The sequence below is a fragment of the Pipistrellus kuhlii genome, unplaced genomic scaffold (genome assembly GCF_014108245.1).
Source record: "Pipistrellus kuhlii isolate mPipKuh1 unplaced genomic scaffold, mPipKuh1.p scaffold_m20_p_4, whole genome shotgun sequence".
Classification (NCBI taxonomy): domain Eukaryota; kingdom Metazoa; phylum Chordata; class Mammalia; order Chiroptera; family Vespertilionidae; genus Pipistrellus; species Pipistrellus kuhlii.
In genome coordinates, this window is record NW_023425540.1 from 72,147,657 (window position 1) to 72,163,535 (window position 15,879).

General features: G+C 43.6%; 1 protein-coding gene across 3 annotated transcripts; it reads left to right on the forward strand.

The window, feature by feature from the left end:
- The first annotated feature begins 1,522 nt into the window (after positions 1-1,522).
- On the forward strand, positions 1,523-13,384 carry PRKRIP1 (PRKR interacting protein 1). Of its 3 annotated transcripts, XM_036408989.2 has the most exons (7): positions 1,523-1,710; positions 2,615-2,693; positions 3,473-3,573; positions 6,476-6,561; positions 7,691-7,758; positions 9,645-9,704; positions 12,951-13,384. In XM_036408989.2, exons 1-6 carry the CDS (start codon positions 1,585-1,587, stop codon positions 9,659-9,661), a joined length of 477 nt encoding a protein of 158 aa, XP_036264882.1. In that variant the 5' UTR covers positions 1,523-1,584; the 3' UTR covers positions 9,662-9,704; positions 12,951-13,384. The 3 variants fall into 3 exon arrangements, with proteins under 3 accessions (XP_036264882.1, XP_036264881.1, XP_036264880.1); XM_036408988.2 differs by lacking the exons at positions 9,645-9,704; positions 12,951-13,384 and adding an exon at positions 12,876-12,928; XM_036408987.2 differs by lacking the exon at positions 9,645-9,704 and having other exon boundaries at positions 1,525-1,710.
- Positions 13,385-15,879: the final 2,495 nt, after the last annotated feature.

Below are 15,879 nucleotides of genomic sequence, written 5' to 3' on the forward strand. Positions count from 1 at the left end.
GTCACAGGAGCCACCTGTCTAACCCCTGGACACTCAGTGGACTATCCTGGGCTGAGTAGGCTGAGCAGGCAGCAGCAGTGGGAGTATCTGAGGTACCTGGCCCCCAAGATCCCATGGTCATCCAGCAAGTGTTTGAGTGCCTTACTGTAAGCCAGGCCTTACCCCAGACACTGGGCATACAGCAGTGAACAAAACAGAACTTCTACTCTCTAGCGGGCAATAAATAATAAATGAGAAAACCAATAATTGTGAAGACCACCAAGAACATACCTGTAGCGGAACAAGTTGGGTTTATTACCTCTCTAAAAGTAAGACAACACTTACTTCAGCAAAAAAAAAAAAAAAAAAAAAAAAAAAAAAAAAAAAAGGTGGTAAAGAGGTCTTATAAGATTTAAGTTTAGGCTACATGATTTGGGGAAGGGTTAGATGTTTTCAGGAAGCAGAGACAATTCTGATTGATGTCTTAAATATTTAAAGTGGGAGGAATGATCTGAGAGGCCAATGCTGTAAAGCAGCAGCAGTTACTCATATTAGTGAGAATGGCGAAAGTGTTCAGTCTCTCTCTGGTTCCAAAGATGTTTTTCCATCAAAAATGATTACAAAGAGCATCCCTTCTAACAGCTGCCCTGTTCGTGAGTTGCTTAATAAAGCCAATTAGATCTTGGAAAAATACAAAGCTTTCTTCCAGGCCAGCTCCAGATGCAAGGGGCAGTTTTCTCTTTTTGGTAAGATAGGCTCATTCACTCGGCTGAGATATATTTGCTGGGGGCCACGAGCAGAGTAATTTGAGGTGGGCAAAAGAGGTAGGTCCAGTCCTTAGAAAGTTGTTAGCGAAATCTTAAAATAAACAGGTTGCCAGAAATGGGTAGTGTAGTCAGGGAAAGATAAGTATCACATGATCTCACTCATTTGTGGATTATAATGGACAAGGTAAACTGATGAACAAAATCAGATCCAGAGACAGAGAAGCATCGATCAGACGCTCAAATCTCAGAGGGAAGGTAGGGGAGGGGGAGGGTAAGAGGGAGAGATCAACCAAAAGATTGTATGTATGCATATAAGCATAAGCGATGGACACAGACACCAGGAGGGTAAGGGCATGAAAGGGAGTGGGGGGCAATGAGGGGAAAAGGACATATATGTAATACCTTAATCAATAAAGAAAAAAAATAATTATAAAAGAAAGAAATGGGTAGGGGGAGTGAACCAGACCCAAGGAAGAGTCAATGACAAAGGCTCAGGGCGGGAGGGGAGGCTGAGAGCCATTAGCAAGCAGAACTGCCCGCGGAGCCGTGACGCGCACGGCTGGAGAGGTAAGCAGGGGCAGGACCCTAGGGCACGCTGAACTCCTCTCCCCAGGGACAGGGACTCAGCTGCCGGGATTTACCCAGAAACAGGAAATGAAATCAAGCAGGTTTTGATCAAAACAACCTGCTGGGTCTCGGGTTCATGAATATTCAGCAGCCGGCGACTCCGCCCCAGTCCCGCCCCGCTGGGAGACTGCGCTTGCGTCGCTGGCGCGCGTCTCTGACGTCATACACGCGCGCCGCCGCCGCCGCTCGCTGGGGAAACCAGAGAACTGTCATGGCGAGTCCAGCCGCGTCTTCGGTGCGACCGCCGAGGCCCAAGAAAGAGCCGCAAGCGCTTGTCATCCCCAAGAATGCGGCGGAAGAGCAGAAGCTCAAGCTGGAGCGGCTCATGAAGAATCCGGTAAGACGAAGCGTGGGCTCGTCCGCCCTCCGAGTCACCCCCTTCCCTTCAGGTGCCTCTGGGGGCCCACGGGCCCACTCCCCCCCTCGCCTCCAAATCCAGGAATTCATAACCCGATCCCCAGTGCCCGTTCCTTAGGAAGGAGTAGGCTGCTTCAGAGATAGTGAGCTTCCTTCTGCCCTTTTGTTACAGCCTAGCCCGACGGGGGCGCTGTGGGGCGGCTTTCCGTGCTCCCAGACCTTTTCCCGTTTAACTTTTTTGTAAACAGAAGCGTTAGACTGTAAAGATAGAGCCTGTGGGTTAGCACAAGGGTTATTTTCTTCTAAACTGTATACCTCGTTAGCCAAGCCGGTGTGGTTCAGTGGGTGAGCGTCGACCCACGAACCGTGAGGTCACGGATTGATTCCAGGTCAGGGCACTTGCCCATGTTGTGGGCTGCAGCTAGTGGATGATTCTCTCCCTTCCCCTTCCTCTCTCTAAAACCAATAAAAACTTTTTTTTTAATACCTCGTTAGAGGCATGGGGCAAGTCGCTCACCCTCTCCAGGCCTCAGGCCCCTCAGACATAAAAACAATTGGATGAGCAGGTCTCATAGGCCTTAGACTAGAAAGGGTTGACTCTCTTGTGCAGTGTAGGGTTAAAGTTGGAGGCTTCCAGCCGTACATGGTGACTTAGGTTTCTGAGTTCTCCTCTGGAAAGTTTAGAATAGGCTTGATGAGCTTGTGGTAGTCCCCAAAATATACAGGATGAAATAAAGCTAAGACAGAGGGAAGAAATCAGCTTTAAGTCCAAGGAGCAAAGCAGTCTTATTTCATTACTCTAGTTAAAATCCTTTGGTTATAAGAGATGTGACTTTGTCATCAGGTTTATACTTAATAAATGCTTTCCTGTTTAAATATTTCAGGACAAAGCAGTTCCAATTCCAGAAAAAATGAGTGAATGGGCACCTCGACCTCCCCCGGAATTTGTCCGAGATGTAATGGGTAATGTCTTTTGGGGAGTGTGTGTGCATGTCAATATAATTTTTGAGGTATAAATATAAAAACCCTGCAATTAGTATATGTTAGTTAGCTTTCTAATAGGAAAAAATAATGTTCACTGGTCCAATATTTTGCTCTTACAACGAAGGGGTTTGGCATCAGAGAATTTTCTTATGCACTGTTGTTAATAATGCGTCATATTGGTTATTTATCCATGGAATAGTTTTATTATTTTGTTGGGTTGTAAATTAACATGTACTAATTAAAAAGAGAAAGAATAGAAGTACTTAAAAAGTTTGAACCACCTGCAATTTCATCGTTCCACTTGTAGCATTCTGATATAGCCTGCCAAACCTCTTTATAGACAAAACCACTGCTGATTAAGAAAAAAAAAAATGTTTTTAGAAAAATGTGGTTGGTCTACACATACTATTTGGTAACCAACTTTTTTCCCTTAATAGACCATGGATGTCTTTTTAGCTCAGAAATATAACACCCGGTGGAGAGGGAAAGTCTTAGGCCCTCTTCTAGGTTTCCGGGTCACTGAATTGCATTCTATTTCTCCTTTTAATACTGCATTAAGTGGACTTTTTAGTCAATTCCACATTCGCCATTCATGCAGCAAATATTTATTGAAGGATGTGCTAGATTCTGCAGTATAGTGGGAGTAGGACAGGCCGTCCCTTCCATTGTTGAGTTTCTTTCTTTGATCACTGTTAATTAAAGGTAGCCTGTGTTGATAACTGGAGCTCATCAAGAACTCTGAACTTTCTTGGCTATAGGTTCAAGCGCTGGTGCAGGCAGCGGAGAGTTCCATGTGTATAGGCATCTGCGCCGGAGAGAATATCAGCGACAGGACTACATGGATGCCATGGCTGAGAAGGTCAGTGAGCAAGCAGGCTGCCTGAGCCCGTGGGTATGAACAGTGTGCACTTAATAACTTCTAGAAAAAAGCATTTGAAACAGAGTAGATACACCTGGTTTGTGTAAACTGTCTTTTAAAGCTAGTACCAGAAACAGACATTGAGGAGAGCCGCGTTAATCCGAGGCCAGACTTCTCACCATAAGATAAATAACATGTATACCACCCTGTTTCCCTGAAAAGACGACAGTGTCTTATTCTTTTCTCCCGGAGTTGCGCTAGGTTTTATTTTCAGAGGATGTCTTATCTTTTCATGCGCTGGGTCTTATTTTCGGAGGATGTCTTATTTTCGGGGAAACACGGTAGTAGAAGGGCACAGCCCTTCAGGCCATTGCCATGAAATTTAATAGAAAGCAGGATCTCCCACACCACTTGAGCTATTATATTATTTCTCTCTCTTTTTGGCTGAATACCTATAATTCCGGTTAGGGTGTGTTTTCTGTGAATATTAGTGTGGTTCTATGTGTCTGCTTTTAGTTTTCTAGCTTAGCTGCTGCAACTCTACATGACAAGTGTCAAATAATAATGGATTGAGAATTGCTTTAGAAATTATACTGTAAAAACTATTAAGCATTACTTGACTAGAAGGGCCAGAAGTTTCTCTCCTATTTTAAAAATACTCTTTTGAATATGTCACTTGTTTTATTTTTTTAATTAAAATTTGGAGTTATTTTATCCACACCAAAAGTTTGCTGGATTTTTCACTAGAATTAAGTTGAATCTGTAACTTAATTTAAATTGAGAATGGATGTTATAGTGTTAGTCATCCCTCAAGAAACTATGATTTTTTATTTTTAAAAAATTTTTTTGTATTTCTCTGATGATTTGTGGAGATTTTGCATATATCTCACTACATTTGTTCAAAGATATTGTAAGTTTTTTTTTATTGCAGTGATGCTAGGTGGTCCTCTATTTTATTACTTGATATTACTGAGATGCAGAAAAAAAAAAATACTGACTTTCATATAGTGCTCCTAATTTGCCCACCATTATTTATTTTTTATTTTTTTATTTTCTTTCTGGGCCAACAGTTCTTTTGAGACCCAATTTCAATGTCAAACAGTTCCTTATGTGTATATGTCAGCAATGATATTTCAGTTCTGGATGGTGGACAAATGGTAATAATGCTATTTTTTAAAAATCAAATATGATTTGGCTGTTTCTTTGTGGTTTTCCAAATCTGATTTCTCCTCTTAACATTGTACATGCCCTAGCCGATTTTGCTTAATTACTAGAGCATCGGCCTGTGGACCGAAGGGTCTCAGGTCATCAGTTCGATTCCTCGTCAAGGGCACATACCTCAGAGGCAGGTTTCCCAACCCTGGTAGGGCACATGTGGGAGGCAACCAATCGACATGTCTCTCTCACATCAGTGTCTCCCTCTCCCCCATTTCCTCTTTTTCTTCCCCTCGCCCTCTCTTCTTTCTCCCCCTCCCCTTTTCCATCCATCCCCCCCCCCCCCCCCCACTCTCTCTCTCTCTCTCTCTTTCCTCTCCACTCTCTGAAAAAAAAAAAAAAAAATCCTTGGGTGAGGAATAAAAACAGACAAACAAAAAATAAAACATTGTGCACGAGAAATTGTCCCTTGTTCTTAATCCTACAACACGCACTAGAAAAATCCTTTTCCTCAGTCTTCTCATAATGGCTATTATTTCATGGAATACATCTATACATTTTGAGAGATTCAGATACTTTAAAACTATTTGTCTGCTTTTTATGAAAGAGGAGACTACCCAATAATATTTCATTTTCCAATAATTTGATTTAAAAAGTTAGATTTAGTCGGGACCGGTTTGGCTCAGTGGATAGAGCGTCGGCCTGCGGACTGAAAGGTCCCGGGTTCGATTCCGGGCAAGGGCACGTACCTGGTTGCGGGCACATCCCCAGTAGGGGGTGTGCAAGAGGCAGCTGATCGATGATTCTCTCTCATCGATGTTTCTAACTATCCCTCTCTCTTCCTCTCTGTGAATAAATCAATAAAATATATTTAAAAAAATAAAAAAAAAAGTTAGATTTAGCCCTAGCTAGTTTTCTCAGTGATTAGACCTTCGGCCCACAGATTGAAGAGTTGAGGGTTTGATTCTGGTCAAGGGCATATTAACATCGATTGCAGATTCAATCCCGGCCCAGTCCTCTCTCTCATGTCAATGTTTCTCTCTCTCTCTCTCTCTCTCTATATCTCTCTCTCTCTCTCTCTCTCTCTCTCTCTTTATCTTCTCTCTCTCTCTCTCTCTCTCTCTCTCTCTCTCTCTCTCTCTCTCTCTCTCTCTCTCTCTCTCTCTCTCTCTCTCTCTCCCCCCCCCCCTCGCTTTTCCCCTCTCCCTTTCCCTCCTTTCCTCCCCCTGCTTCCTCCACTCTCTAAAAAATATTAATGGAAAAAATATCCTTGGGTAATAATTTTAAAAAATAAAATAGGTGTACAATGGGATCTGGGGTCATTTTCTGGCTAGTTTTACCTTTATCTTGGATTAGTCTGGCTCTAATTGGTTTTTGTTCTGGCTTCCTGACTATGGTGATTTAAACCATCTGCTCTTAAGCATCTTCAGTTGGGAGGTTAGGGTCTTGTGATTTATTAGCTAGCTATTAATTGCTCAGCTGTTCCCCATCCTTTGTCTCAGTTTCCTCATTCCACTTTCCGGAGAATTTTCCTAGTTTCTTACTACCCTGCTTCAGTATCTTAGTGAATGAAATTCACCATCAGAGAGCCCTGTATTGATTTCCCACCCCCTCTATGGGGCAACCATTTAAAGCTAAAGTGGCCACGGAGATCTGGATAGGCTTGTGGCACCCCCGCTGGTGTGACTTTTGGAGCTCTCATATCCAGCCCACAGTGTGTCTAAATGATGTGGGGGATTTTTTGCAGCAAAAATTGGATATAGAGTTTCAGAAGAGACTGGAAAGGAATAAAATTGCTGCAGAGGAGCAGACTGCAAAGCGTCGAAAAAAACGGTAAGGGCTTTGTGGCATTTCATAACTAATGAGACTTAAGGGCAGGAAATGGAAAGTAGATGCATGGTTGGTGAATGAGTCCTTGCAGTCAAAAGTTTGTGGTATAACCTGTAGAGGTCTCGGGTGTTTAACTCACCATGGAGCAATTAGTAGAGGAATGGTTTTTCTTCAAATACTCCAAGAGAGATCAAGACATTTACTGTGCCCCTCCCCCAGCTGGCTACAACTTCTTCAAAGCTTGGGTGCCAGCATTTCCGTGATCATAGAGATTTCCCCTCTTCACTTCTGTGTTTTAACTTCAGGTTTAACTAGGTGCTGAGTGAACTTCTCATTTAACTTCTTTAAATTAGGGCCTGTGATCTCCCTAAGAGACTATATAAGTATACAGGTAGCATGTGTGTGTGTTTTAATAAATAGTCCCTTATCAATGTAAGAAATGTCTAAACCTGTAGGGAATTTTTAAAGAATTTATTTGAGCCAAACTGAGGACAGCTGCTGGGAATCAAGATCTTAAATTGTCTCCAGAATGTCAGTTTGCAGCTTCTTTTATGCATTTGAAATGGAGGGAAGTAAGGAAGGTTACATGAAAGAAGAGAAAGTAAGGCTGAGACTGGATTACAGGATAGTTGACCAGATTAGTGCTTTCTTGAAGGAGGTTACTTCTGAAAAGACATTTCAAAGTTCTGTTAACCTAAATGCACTAAAACCATGGCCTGCTTAAGGCAAAGATAAACCTTTTACAAAAGTTATATGCCTGGGGCGTGGCTGCCCATCATGACCTGCCCAATTAGGAATTTATGATCAGGTCAACCTATGAGGTTTCTTTCTGAAGAACCCCACTTTTAGAGTGCTGAACAGGATTTTTGAAGTTGTCCCTAATACATTGGGATGAAGAACCATCTCCAGTGTTTCTGAGATGGCTTTAAACACCTCAGGAGGATTTCTCTTGATTCGTGAAGAAAAACTGCTTGATAATGTTGATGATGGAGTAGCAGAATCATAAAGTATTCTTTCATTTTATTAGTGTAGTGTTTGTGTGAGTATAACATTTTTAAAGGTCCTATAAGTAGGTGTTTCTAACACACAATAAGATAGATAAGGGATTAATGTATTTATATTACATTTGTAGCCAAAAGTTAAAAGAGAAGAAATTATTGGCAAAGAAGATGAAACTTGAACAGAAGAAACAAAAAGAAGGTGAGTAGTGCCCACTTTTCTTTGTTTTGATCTTTCATGGTGTTGCACAGAAGCTGACCTGCTAAGAATGAGATTTAGAGTGGAACTGATTGGCTGACCAGTGAAGAAATTAGGGCTCATTTAATTGCATGTGTCAGAAAGCCAAACTGGATTAAGCACAAAAGGAACATACTAGCTCATGTTAAGTCCAGGACAAACCTTCCTTCAGTCATGACTAGTTAAAAGAGCTTTGAGTTGTTATTGGCATTCACTGTTTCCCTCTGTCTCTTGGCATCCTGTCCTCAGGCAGGCTTATGTCACCCCTGTGGTTGTAAGGTTCCTGAGGCTGTACCCTGCCTCATTCTTGTCCAGTAAGAAAGATTGAGATGTCCCTAGCAAAGGTGTTTTTGTGTTCCTTTATCTGATTGAATCACTTGGCAAGTCAGTTAAGGATACTTTTGGCACCACTCTGGCCACTTTGGCTCAGTGGATAGAGCATCAGTCTCTGGTCCCAGGTTCGATTCTGGTCGAGGGCATGTACCTCAGTTGTAGGCTTCGTCTCAGAGCCCAGTTGGGATATTGGAGGCAACCAATCAATATAAGAGACACATCGATGTTTCTTTTTCTTTGTCTTTCCCCCATTCTTCTACTCTCTAAAAATCAGTGGAGAAATATCCTCAGGCAAGGATTAACAACAACAAAAAGAAGAGTAAAAATTGTTACCTGGCCAGCATGGTTCGATCCCCAATGTGGGGGTGCAGAAGGCAGCTGATCAAGGATTCTCTCTCATCATTGATGTTTCTATTTCTATCTCTCTCTCCCTTCGTCTTTGAAATCAATACAAATATATTTTTAAAAAAGAATAGTTTGGCACCCTGGCTGGGGGTCTCAGTTGTTTAGTATCATCCCGTACACCAAAAAAGGTTTTCGGTTAAATGCCCGGACAAGGTGCCTATGAGAGGCAACCAACTGATATTTCTCTCTCCCTTCCTCACTCTCTAACAAAATCAATGAATATAGCCTCAGATTAGGATTTTTAAAAAAGAATGCTTTTGGCTGCAAGAAACAGGCTCAACCAGCAGTAGTTAAACAAAGAGGAATTCCTTTTTCTTACATAACAGGAAACCAGGTGGCAGGTGGCAGCCTTTTATGGTTCAGCAGTTCAGTAGTGTCAGGCCCAACTTCCCTGCAGTTCTTTTGGCCTTTGTCCTATGGGCATGATATGGCTATTGCAGCTCCTGGCATCAGACCTATGTTCAAAGCAGGAAGAGGGAAAAGAGTGCTACTTGTCTGCTGTGTTTTTTTTGTGTGTGTGTGTGTGTTTTCTGTAACTGAAAGGCAAAACATCCCCTAGAAATGCTCAACCGATGACATCTTATATGTCATTGATCACTACTAGATCACTTTGCCATCTCTTGCTACTGTCAGGCTAGATGAATAGATAAAAGAATTGTCATGACCATCTTGAACCTCTCATGATCCATCACTGAGAGCTGGATACCTGGCATCGCTAGATAGAATTGGGTTTGTTGATGAGAAGTAGGAGGTGAGTAATGTGACAACATACCACAGTGCCGCCAGTCTTGCCTACCTTTGAAACCATCACAAGGCCAGAAGTACCAGCCACTCCCCTGGGAGCCCCTGAGCTGAGAGTCAGGGACAGGGGTTTCAGATAGGAAGGAAGGACCAAGGATGCTAAGAAACAAAAAAAAAATTGCAACTCTCCTTAACATTATTGAATCTGTGGCAATTCCCTGATTGACTAGGCATATTTCCCGATTGGACAGTTATGATAAAGTCAGACTTTCAGTGGCATATTGCAATATGATTGGACCCTTCAAGGGCCAGTTTCCTTCTGAGTTATAAATGTACTGAGACACACTATATATAGTATGGTTTTTTACTAGAAGAAATTCTTTTATGATGCCTGGGGAAGAGACTTTTCTACTGAGTCAGACTGAATGAAGATAATCCTTGCAAATACAGGTTTTTAGGGAGCTGCCAGACAGATCAGATAAGTACAGACCTCTGTGTGTGGAACTTCTGAGGCACTCCCAATGCAGCTTACCTCCTCCAGTGGTTTGTAGGCTGGTACTTTTCATAGGTACTGTGATTATGAGGCTTTTGGCTTTGGTGACTACCTTGGTTTTATGAAGAAGGTGGGGAATAGGACAAGCTAAAACACCACAATGCTTGCTGTTCTGACCAGGGAGGGATTGCAGAGAGCTCCAGGTTGTGTGTCCAGCCCATCTTCTCAACAGGCCTGGTTCCCCTTAACTGCCCTCCCCTGCAGGCCTGGTCCCCCCAACTGCTCTCCCCTGCAGGCCTGGGTACACTTCCCCCTCCCCCCCCAATTGCCCTTCCCTGCAGGCCCGGTCGCCTCCAACTTTCCTCCTCTGCCAGTCTGGTCACTCCTAACTGCCCTCCTCTGCAGGTTTGGTCACCCCCAACTGCCCTCCCTTGCTGACCTGGTCCCTCCCAACTGCCCTCCCCTGCTGGCCATCTTGTGGCAGCCATCTTGTGTTGGAATGATGGTCAATTTGCACATTATCCTTTTATTAGATAGAATTAGATAGGATAGAGGCTTGGTGCACCGGTGGGGGCCAGCTGGTTTGCCCTGAAGGGTGTCCCGGATCAGGGTGGGGTTCCCTTGGAGTGTGGGGCAGCCTGGGCACACGCCCCAGGCGACCCAAGCAGAGGCCCTGATATCTGGGATTTATTTATCTTCTACAAATGAAACTTTGTAGCTTTGAGAGGAGGCCTGGGCCTGCCAGGGCGTGTGGAAAGTTTGGCTTCCTCCATTGCCAGGGGCACCCCAAGCCTCCTGCTCTCTCCGAGACCACAGCCATCTTGGTTGGGGTAATTTGCATACTTGCTCCTGATTGGCTGGTAGGCATGGCTTGTGGGTGTGGTGGAGGTGTGATCAATTTGCATATTATTATTTTGTTAGATAGAAGGACAAGCACATCAAGAAAAATGGGGGAGGGGGAAGCAAATTAAAGAATCTACAACATTACTGGCCTCTAGTGCTCATTTGATACAGTGCTGAATAATTGTCTCCATGTTATCAGAAGTGCCTTACTGTAATGATTTGGTCCAGGAAAATAGTAATATATGGCTAGAAAAACAAATGAATGAATTAGTCTACTATACATAACCTATCCACAAAAATTTCAAATATTCCACATGAAACTTTAAGGCATATATTTGCTTTTTTTCTGGCAAAAGCGGGAAATTAAAGCACAGTACACAGGAGACACTTCTGCAGCTTCCTGGATGGTAAATGGATCTAATTCTAAGATCATATAATAGTTCTCAGCAAGTACCTCAGCAGGCTTCACTGGCTACTTCCCCTCTCAAAACAGTTTATTATTAAAAGGTACTGGCTTCATCCAATGTCCTCAGGCACCTACATATTAAAACCTACTCTCAGTTTCCCACTGTCTTTTCCCCACATGCCTTCTTCTACAGCATGGATTATTTAACAAAAAACAAAAAACATTTTTTATTTTTCAGTTACAGTTGACATATAATATTATTTTAGTTTCAGACATATAACCTTGTGATTAGACATTTAGGTAACTTACGAAGTGATCACCCTGATAAATCTAGTACCCATCTGACTATTACAATATTATTGACTATATTTCCTATGCTGTACTTTACATCCTCATGACTACTCTGTAACAACCATTTTGTACTTCTTTAACTTTTTCACCCATTCCCCCAACCCCCCTCCTATCTGGCAATGATCAAAATGTTCTCTGTATCTATTAGTCTGTTTCTGTTTTGCTTGCTTATTTATTGTTTTTTTAGATTCAATTGTTTTATAGATATTTACTGGCATTTTATTCTCTTCTTTTTAAAGGAGAACCTTTAACATTTCATGTAATAATGATTCAATGGTAATGAACTCCATTAGCTTTTTGTTGTCTGGAAAGATCTTTATAGGTCCTGCAAACCCCAAGGTTTCCTTCCTTGATGCTCTTTGGCCCTGTGATGACGACAGGAGCAAATCTCTGGGTGCCTGGGGGCTCTGGGGGTGCTGGAATTCCTGCATATCTGCAGCGAGGAGGCCCCTTGATGGGTCTGGGTGAGCCCACTGTGCCTGCAAGTGGCCGCCTGAGCTGGGCTGAGCTGGAGGGCTGGTGCTGCCTCTGAGCCTGTCTCTGCCTTGTTCTGGCTTTCTCCCACTCCTCTGCTCCCAGAAAGAGGGAGGAGGAGTTGGGAACACGTTGTCTTTGTGCTCTGCTTTTGGTTGGCTCAGTGGCACTGTGGGTGCTGGCAGTCATGCCAGGGAAAACATGAATTCAGAGCTGCAAGTGGAGTATCAAGAGAGGGCTTCTAAGTCTGTGGGAAGAGCCAGGAAGCTACCATATTTGTGTGGGCAGAGCCCTCTGCTACAGAGGGTTTTTTTTTAGTCCTTTTGCCCCAGCTGGTGTGGTTGACTGTCCTCCTTGCACCAAAGATCACAGATTCAATTACTGGTCAGGGCACATGCCATGGTTTCAGGCTCCATCCCCAGTGAGAGCATGCAGTAGGCAGCTAGTTGATGTTCTCTCTCTCTCCCCCTTCTCTCTTTCCCCCACCCCCCACTTCTCTCTCTAAAATCAATTAAAAAACAAACAAACACATTTTTCAAAAGCAACCCTCCAATCACTTCAGGGAAGAAAAAAAAATTCTTTTGCAGACTGCAGTGTGAGAGCTTTAGACATCAACAGCAGTACTGTCAGTATTAAATGCTAAATGTTAAAGGGCTGGTTGGGGATGTTGCCCTGGCAAAGTGGTGCTGAGGACCATATAAAAACAGCGAGAATTGATGCATGAGACATCAGGCTCTTGTGTATGCTGCTGGATCTTTTTATTTTTTTATTTTTTGTTTATTTTTTCTCCTTCGTTCAGGGAAAAATTATTTTAATTTTTTTTATTAAATCAATCTTTATTGTTCATATTATTACAAAAGTTCCTTATTTTTTCCTCCTTCCACCAGGTGGATCTTTTTAATAAGGATGAGATCTACCCACAGGCAATGGTAGATCGGTTCTGTGATGGACCTTTTATACTGGGCAGTGGAGGTGAGGACTGACAGATGGCTCACTTGTCTGTCCAGGAATGACCAGTTCCTAGTGTCTCCACAGCTCTTCTTTTTCTAAAGCATCCTGGGTTATCTGAGTGAGTTTGACATCTCTAATCTGAATGTCATGTGATTACAGGATCCAGTCAGAGCCAAGAGCAGCCATCCAGTAGTTCTGAGGAGACATCTGGGACGGAGGAAGAGAAAGAGGAAGAGCCCAGCTTCATCATGGGGCGATGACAGTGTTGGCCACGGTGGCTTTCTGGAGCCCAGGGCCTCAGAAGGTCCTCCACATGACCCAAGGAGAAAGGAGGTCGTTTCAACTGTTTCTCTCCCAAGTGCTGGATAGAAGCAAGTGGAAGCCATCCTGACTGCTGTGGCCCTGCCAGGAGAGACAGAGAGGACTGTCTCCGGGGCACTCAAGGCATTCCAGAGTTCATTCATGTTCCCGCTAAAGGGGGGAAATGTATAACCTTCTGCCCCTGCTGCCTGTTCATACATATCTGGACAGTGATGAATTTGAGGCTGGTATCTGTGAAAGGAATGTTTATTTATTAAAGAACAAAAACTTGAGGTTTTGATTGGATCTGTGAAGTGTCTAAGTGTAGAGAAGGCTGAAAATGAGGTGATAGAGATGAGGCCTCTCACACCAGCCTGTTTCCAGGCTCATTGAGGGAAATGGCCTTGGTCTGGAGCTGATGTGCACTGCAGGGCACCGAACCTCCACTTCCTTCAGCTGAGGGTGCAGACTGCACCTCAGAGCACGTGCTCCTGCCTAGCTGCTCCCAGTACACAGGTGTGTTTTGGGAAGCCTTGGGCGAATGCAAAGGGAGATGTGGGATGTAACCAGGGAAAATAATTAGAGACGAATAAAGAAGCAGGTGGAGAATCCAGGCTGGGCTGCATCAGAGTAGAGGGCATGGGGAATCCTAGCCAAACTGGAAGGGGGATGAGGGAGGAATCCATGGCCCAAAGCTGTGTTTTCATCCTGAGGTCAAGGGGCTTCTAATCAGAAAATTTGAGGTTGTTTCGCTCTCATCAATGTTTCTAACTCTTTTCTCCCTCTTCCTTCCTCTCTGTAAAAAAGCCCCCTGATGCGTTTGTGTGCATAGTGATACAGGATACAGGATATCACTATGGCATAGTTTTAAATATAATTGATTCTCGTTTTTTCACAAGTTCTATGTTTAGGAATTCACCAAAATTTATTTGTAACCCCAAAATTAATACTCATGTTTTTGTGGTCATTTGCAGACATTCACAGAACGCCAGCATTTTGAGTTGCCCAATGCACACTGAGGTTAAACTGAGGTAGTGCTCTGTCTTCTTGTTTCAGCGCAGACTTAACAAGTTTTTTACATTTATTGCTTATTGTTGGTGGTTTCTGTTTAAAATGGCCCCCAAATGAGGTGCTGAAGTGCAGTCTGATGTTCTTGTTTATTTTGTTACCCCTCACCTAAAGATATTTTTCCATTAATATTTAGAGAGAGTGAAAGGGAGTGGGGAGAGATAGAAACATCGATACGAGAGAGAGAGAGAGAGAGAGAGAGAGAGAGAGAGAGAGAGAGAGAGAGAGAGAGAGAGAGAGAGAGAGAGAGAGACATCGATTGGTTGCCTCTAGGACATGCCCTTGACCAGAATCAAATCTGGGATGCTTCAGTCTTCGGGCAGATGCCCTAACCACTGAGCCAAACTGGCTAGTGTTCTTAAGAACAAGAAGGCTGTGAAGAGCCTTAGATATCCTTCGTTCAGGCATGAGTTATAATGCTGTTGGCAGTGATTCAATGTTAAGGAATCAGTAATATATATTGATAAAGTTGTCATTAAACAAAAACATACATAAGGTTATGAGTTGATCAGCTGATTCAGGGGCTCATAGGAACCCAACCGTCTACTTCCTGATCAATAATAAAAGGAACTGGTTGGGTGTGGTTCAGTGGATGAGCATTGACCTATGAACCAGGAGGTCACAGTTTTGTTTTATTTTTTAATATATTTTATTGATCTTTTTACAGAGAGGAAGAGAGGAGCAGAGTTAGAAACATTGATGTCAGAGAAACATCGATCAACTGCCTTCTGCACACCCCCTACAGGGTTTGTGCCTGCAACCAAGATACTTGCCCTTGACCGGAATCTATCTTGGGGCCCTTTAGTCCACAGACCTACGCTCTATCCACTGAGCCAAACCGGTTAGGGCAAAGGAGGTCACAGTTTTGGTTCCTGATCTGGGCATGTGCCTGGGTTGCAGGCTTGATGGGAGTGGGGGTTTGCATGCAGGAGGCAGCTGATCTCTCACCATCGGTGGTTCTATCCTTCTCTCTGAAATCAATAAAGGTATTTAAAAAAAAGAAAAGAAAAAAAAAAGCTGACTTAAAAAAACAAGCAAAGGAAGGGAGGAGACAGATGGGGAGTTCTTGGAATAATGTAGACTGTAGACTGTAGGTAATGATGACCTGAATTATTGTAGTACAAAGGCCGTGGGGGCAGGGAGAAGTAGAAATTCCAGAGGCATTTAGGGGGAGAATTCACAGCACTTGATGGGGAGTGGAGGAGTCAGGAAAGACACCAGATCTATAGTATCTCTAGCTGGGTGGATGGTCACATCCCTGGAGACGGGTGATGTGATCCAGGAAGTAGAGCAAGTATGTCAGGGAAAGGAGGACTGCAGCTCTGGGCATGGTGAAGTTTGGGATACCCCCTGCCAGGCTGGAAAACTCAGGGCTAGAGGTGGTGATTGAGGTTCCTGAAACGGCCAGTGGGAGAGACCAGTCAGGAAATACAGGAAGGGAGATCCAGACAACACTGAGAAACACCCGAATCTAGGGGACAGACAGGAGCATCCTGCACGGGAAATGTCAGGTGGGGTCCTCGAGGGAAAATAGTTTCCAGATGGGGTGTGGGGGTGTACCCAATGACAGGCAAGACATGGCTGAAATACTCTGGATGTAGCAATACAGTGTCAGTGAACCTCGGAAGGCTGAGGAGGAAATGAAGGAAGTGATGACGACAGCTCTCTTAATGGTGGCAGGAAGGGGTCAAACTGAAGAGGAAAGAAGGCTGTGAGGGTC

Excerpts from the sequence above, each read along its gene's own strand:
- PRKRIP1 (XM_036408987.2), top strand. The coding sequence starts at position 1,585 with ATGGCGAGTCCAGCCGCGTCTTCGGTGCGACCGCCGAGGCCCAAGAAA. Across the intron at positions 3,574-6,475 it reads TGGATGCCATGGCTGAGAAG|CAAAAATTGGATATAGAGTT; the intron begins GTCAGTGAGCAA and ends GATTTTTTGCAG. Across the intron at positions 7,759-12,950 it reads ACAGAAGAAACAAAAAGAAG|GATCCAGTCAGAGCCAAGAG; the intron begins GTGAGTAGTGCC and ends ATGTGATTACAG.